The following is a 5,957-nucleotide window of genomic DNA, read 5'->3' on the forward strand; positions in this document are numbered from 1 at the left end:
CTAAGGATATTTTAACTATCCAAAATTTTACTTTGTATCGTTTCAACTAATCGGATATTTATTTAGGTATAGACAGCATCTTTATAAAGTATATAAAGATTGAGTTATAAAGAATTGGAGTGTCCCTTCTATTCTATTTTTGTTATATAAAGAAATATACATGCAAGTCTCACTTCAATTTTATTATGCGCAAGTGTTTTTCTTTGTTGTTGACTCTTGACATATTTCATAATTTCTTACGCCCAAGTTGTAAGTTTGAAAGACCGTGACACGGTCCAATTCAGATCGATCTCATCTCATGCATCAGCATCGAGAAAATAAAACCAATTCATACAATTAAAATAATACTTCTATAACGAGTATATAAGAATTTTGCACCAATTCTAAAATATAGAAGAGCATAAAATTGTCAAATAGAAAATGACAAAACGTCGGTTCAGTAAAACTTCCATCTTTATTTCTTTACTCAAATACAAATCAACACAGTGACAATTCCTTAAAACTAAATTATCAATACAAGTAGCAATACAATTTCTTGGCCCAACTAATGAATTTTTTTTGCCTTATTTCATTAAAAATAATTATTAAGTAACACATTTTTACCCAATCAATAATGTAACATAAATACTCCTTTCCATCTTTTTATAAAAGATGAATAAGATACAAATAGATTATATACTAAATATATCAACTTTTGTTGACACATTTATATCTCATTTGTCTTTTATAAAAAAACGGAGAGTAATTGATATGTTTAAGAACTGATCAAAAGGTTTACCGAATTGATCGTATTAAAATTTAGAGTCCTGAGGTGAAAGGCACACCCGTCTTTGGTAACCATGAGTTACCAGCAATAAAATTCCCAACAGTGAACGGTGAAGCTTGTGATGCACTAGTAAGAACATGGTAACCTTTCCATTTGACTCTGTTTGAAGTAGAGGAACCTGAACCTGTGTTAGCATATTCAGCATAATATAAAGTATCTAAAGCAAAATTACCATCCCATTCCAACCAACCAGCAGGGTTTATGAAACTATCAAGAACAGTGTCCATGAAAACCGTTCTTGAATATTTTTGCCAAGGCCTACCGAGATAAGATTTAACAGAACTAGGATTTAGGTCTGATGCAGGTGATACTTTAGAATTATGGATTATGATTCCAGTGTTTTGATTTGGATCTGTTCTTCCTTGAGCGGTGACGGTGATAGTTTTTTGTGGTGGATTTCTTGCAAAAATGTTGCAATTTTGCAAAACTACGGCTGCATTGCCAAAGATGAAATCAACCGTGCCATAAATGTTACATTCTCTGTAAAATTGTCTTTCGGAGTGAACATACAGTGTGTCTTGATAACCTTCAAAGCTACATTTGTAAAATACTGATAGATCTGAGCCAGAACGGAATGCAACAGCTTGGTGGTTTGCAGCTCCAGCTGTGTTTCTGAATGTGATGTCTTGAGCCATAAATCCATCTCCAACGGCAGCTGTAAATAACGATGTTGAATTTAGAAATTTTATAATCTAGGGAAGTTATTACGTGTATAAGTATTAAAACTACAGCTTTTGTATTTAAAAAAATATCATTTCATTGTTTATAAAAGTTATATTAACTTTTTACATTTTATTGTAAAAATATTTAATATTAACTATCATCAATAATAAAAATTAAAAAAGTTAAATTTTATTTTGCTTAAACTTTTGTTAAATAATATCTAATTATTATAATTATATAAATAATAAAATATTTTTTTTAAATTCAGTTAACTTTAATTTAAAGAATAAATGCATCGGTACATGCCGAATTAACTCATGTGCATAATAATAATAATAATAATAATAATGATAATAATAATAATAATAATAATAATAATAATAATAGATTGCATGCATTGACTATTAATTTCTGTGTACATTTTCAAAATGTTAAACAATATAGTAGATATTCTAAACCCAACTGCAAATGTTCCTATCCAAAAGCATGCGGTACTATTTTTATATATCCATGTTTAATATATTCGAATATGTTATAGATAGGTTCTAAAGAACCTCATATTTAATATTCTTCTTTATATTAAAGTACCTTTAACTATAAGATTATATCAAAGTGGGTCCTGCTTTGAAAACAATTTGTAGCTACCATTCATGAAAGTCAGATTGTTACCACATAGGGAACTATCTGTGGTCCATTTGAAATAAATAAGATTAATCTTAAATTCTAGAAGGGAATTATGTGGCTTTATGTATGTTATAGATGGCACGTCTCCTTCTATAGTTTTGAGTTTTGACTACTATTACTAAAAGCCTTATTTTGATCCCTGCCTTTGCCTATTGTAAACAATTTGTACTATTGTAAAACAATTTGTATCATTGTGTGCTCTCCTTCAATCAGATGATTTAATTACCAAATTTAGTATTCATGTAATCCGAAAGACACTTGATAACATTTTTTTTAATAAATAAAATTTTATCGATTAAAACTTTATTGGAACTTACTTTCAATTGGCAAACAGAAAATAAAAGTGATATCATGTCAAGTTTTTGGATGCATATAAACAAATATATATTTTTGGATTATCAAGATATCATGTCAAACTCATTATAAATGTGACATTAATTCCCTTATTGTGGTCTAATAATTCTAGTAAATGAAAAGGATGGTTTATTAATTAGCACACCTAATTGTAATGAATTTCACATAAATCATTGATCATTTATGCAACACATAAATAAATCTGATACAACCTGCTCTATATATATATTATTTGGTACAACCTTCTCTATATATTAATCTACGTTTCTTCCTCAAATACTCTTTGGCCAGCTAGTAATTGCGACAAAGCACATAATTAAGGCTAAAGCCAATGCGAAGTTTATTTAAGTTCAATAATAGGAGAAGCTATTGAAATTTATCAAAAACAAAGGTAGAAGCTTAGATATGCGATTGGAAAAACATCCAAGAAGGATGTTAGTTAGATATAACTTTTCGTCTCTTCTCTCTCTTTTATTGAAAAAAAATAGCTTTTGAATCAAGTGGTTATTTTCTTTATATTCCAACTCGCAAAATTATTATTATTATTATTATTATTATTATTATTTTATAAAAACTCACAAAATTATTTAGATTCTAGTAGCTAATAACAAGTATGTATATTTATTGTTATCAATTAATTAAATTTGAGTTAATTATAGTAGTTTAAAAATAAGACATAACTTATCGGTTGGGATAACCAATAACAAAAAATTTGCAGGGGAATATATTACAAATCAAGTTTTCAAATTTGGAAATAAATAATAGTTAAATAATTAAAATATATGCACGTATTTTTTTCTGACGTATTCTTTTATTGATATGAATTTTTGAGGTAATCCGACTAACTTCTTAAGCAAGAAAAGTATAAGAATATTCAACAAAGAAAAGTTACTAATCAATGATGATTTAATTATTGGTTAACAAAAGTTGTCAAAAATTTATTGGTTAACAAAACGCATGGACTTTTTAATTTATGAATTAATTAATAACATGATATAGATGGTCTAGATATAGACTTGGAATAGATTATTAGTTTATATATGTACAAATATGTATGCGTGTTAGTTAACAATATCCATGCCATCCATAAATATTAGTGGTCGACTTCACCTTAGATCCTTTGAAGTCTCTCCTAAAATATCAGTAGTTTTATTGATCTAATGGTTGAGATATAATATTATTTAGTAATTAGTTTTAATCTAACATTTGAGGTTTGGTACAAAATGGGGGTAAATTACAAAGGTGAATCTAAATTGAGTTGATTAATCCTTTACCATCATATAATAATATTTTTTTGGTCAAGGATAAAATAAATACATCGTTAATGATACTATCAATTTATTTATGTTATAAAATACGTGTTGATAAAAAACATAATTGATATAATTTATATTTTTATAAAATAGAGTACAGAAAAATCTCAAGAAAATTTTATGTATAAGTAGAGGTAATAATATTGGGATTAAAACTTTGGAAAGAAATGCTAAGGTAAGATAAAGTGATGGTATTAACTTACAAACAGTTGCTGAACGGAAGGTAGTGGTGCCACCTCCAACACTCTTGCTACCTGTGATTATGGTTTTACCAATACCATCACCAACCAACATAATATTCTTTGCTTTGATGTCAACTTGTTCATTGTACACGCCACTCTTGACATATATCACATACCTTCCACTACTACTACTTGGGGCGGCACTTACGGCCGCGTTTACCGTCGTAAACTTGCCAGATCCATCTTTAGCGACAACAACGTTAGCCTTCGAGGCGGCCGAAGATGTCTGAAGAAGTTTCCTATCGCCGGGTTTAACCCATGTTGGAAATCCATCTTTGTAATTTGGTTGTTGGTAAGGAACCTTGTTAAGAGACAAAGTGTTACTTAACAATTTAGTTATATTATTATTAGACAATAAAGGTAAAACATAGTTTGTGACACCAAGGTCATAAAACCCGTTTTTGCATGTCTCAAGATTTGTGAGTGCTGTGCTAAGCCAAGTTTGAGATTGAATTTGTGTGCACTTTGTGCCTATTGTTTCGTTGAGCTTTTTGATTGTGTAGTGATAGAGTTCAATACAATCATCCCAAGCAGCTTTTTCTTTTGGGTTACGGCATTTTGGGCCTAGTGAGTTTGTGTTTTGTTGGCCCATTTTTGCTCTCTCTATGGCGATTTTAAGTGAAACTTTGAAAAAATCGGATTTATTTTTTATTGTTTGGTTGTAACCCTGGTTACTTAAATAGTACTCACATGGTTGAGGGTAAGGTGTTTTGCTACACCATGATTCTATGGAACTTAATGAGTGGCTAGAAACAATACAGGAGAAAAGAAAGGAAACAACTAAGAGAGTTGTTAGCATAGGTAATGAAGCCATAGAAAATGATTTTAGAGTATGGTTTTTGTGGGTTTGGGTTGATTATGGGTGAAATTTATGTTCTCAATTTGATGACTTTATATAGAGGGAGAATAGAGGTTGTTAACATGTAAACTATGGGATTAAATGGGACTGCTCACCATGTCTTACTTTTCCAATTCAGCTTATGGATTTGCTCTAAATTTCCATGCACGTCTTTTGATCCATTTGTATATGAGCAACAACTTTTCAAAATTTTAATTCATATTATTTGAGTAGGTAGCAATATTTTAAAAATATTGGAATAAAAATTTATATAAAGGATAATATTTGTCTTATTTGACCTTACCAACTGATTTCTCTCAATAACGACAAAAATATTCGAAAGATGAAACGCGTTATAATATATATTTATACACGCATACGACCCAAAAAAACCATATTCAATATTCCGTGTATATTCAATAAAAAATAAAAAATATTCCATCTCATTATTCATGTCCACGCTCAATAATCTTATCGGTCATGCTTTTTAATTTCTGAAAAGATAGTACAACAGGAACAAAAATTACGATTGACGTTAATAAAAAAAAATACGAGTAACGGTGGCAAGTTCAGATATTATAAATATTAATATAAATTTAAATTAAAGTTAAATAATAAAATAATTATGAGTAAGTATAAAATTAAAAGACAATTAAAACTATGTTATTTTATAAATAAATAAAACGGTGGGTTTTTTTTTCAATACCACAATATTTTAAAAAAAATACTAACATATTCCATTTTGAAAACTATATACTAAATTATCCTTTTTTTTTTCTTAGTTAGAAGTTGTCATTTGCAAGACTTTCACACATAGAAGTCGCCTTTTTGAATGACGATTTTCCAAAGTATATAAAAAAATAAAAAATCCTTAAAGAAGTCGTTGTTGCAAACTCGGATTTTCTTAAAGAAGTCGCTTTTGCAAATGACAACTTTTAATTAAATAAAAAAATAACCAATTTAATGTATAATTTTCAAAAAGAAATATATTGGTAATTTTTCTTAAAGTTGGGTTATTAATATAAAAAACCCTAAAA

The 5,957-nt window shown here is 28.6% G+C and overlaps 1 protein-coding gene across 1 annotated transcript; it reads right to left on the reverse strand.

Annotated features, from left to right (window-relative positions):
* Nucleotides 1-435: 435 nt before the first annotated feature.
* LOC101507687 (pectinesterase 2-like) lies at nt 436-5,006 on the reverse strand. The gene is made up of 2 exons (XM_004514793.4): nt 4,044-5,006; nt 436-1,481 (listed from the first exon to the last, which is right to left on the reverse strand). Exons 1-2 carry the CDS (start codon nt 4,894-4,896, stop codon nt 799-801), a joined length of 1,536 nt encoding a protein of 511 aa, XP_004514850.1. The 5' UTR covers nt 4,897-5,006; the 3' UTR covers nt 436-798.
* Nucleotides 5,007-5,957: the final 951 nt, after the last annotated feature.

Source organism: Cicer arietinum, chromosome 6, assembly GCF_000331145.2.
Source record: "Cicer arietinum cultivar CDC Frontier isolate Library 1 chromosome 6, Cicar.CDCFrontier_v2.0, whole genome shotgun sequence".
In the NCBI taxonomy this organism is placed as follows: Eukaryota; Viridiplantae; Streptophyta; class Magnoliopsida; order Fabales; family Fabaceae; genus Cicer; species Cicer arietinum.

Excerpts from the sequence above, each read along its gene's own strand:
- LOC101507687 (XM_004514793.4), bottom strand. The coding sequence starts at position 4,896 with ATGGCTTCATTACCTATGCTAACAACTCTCTTAGTTGTTTCCTTTCTT. Across the intron at positions 1,482-4,043 it reads CTTCCGTTCAGCAACTGTTT|CTGCCGTTGGAGATGGATTT; the intron begins GTAAGTTAATAC and ends CGTTATTTACAG.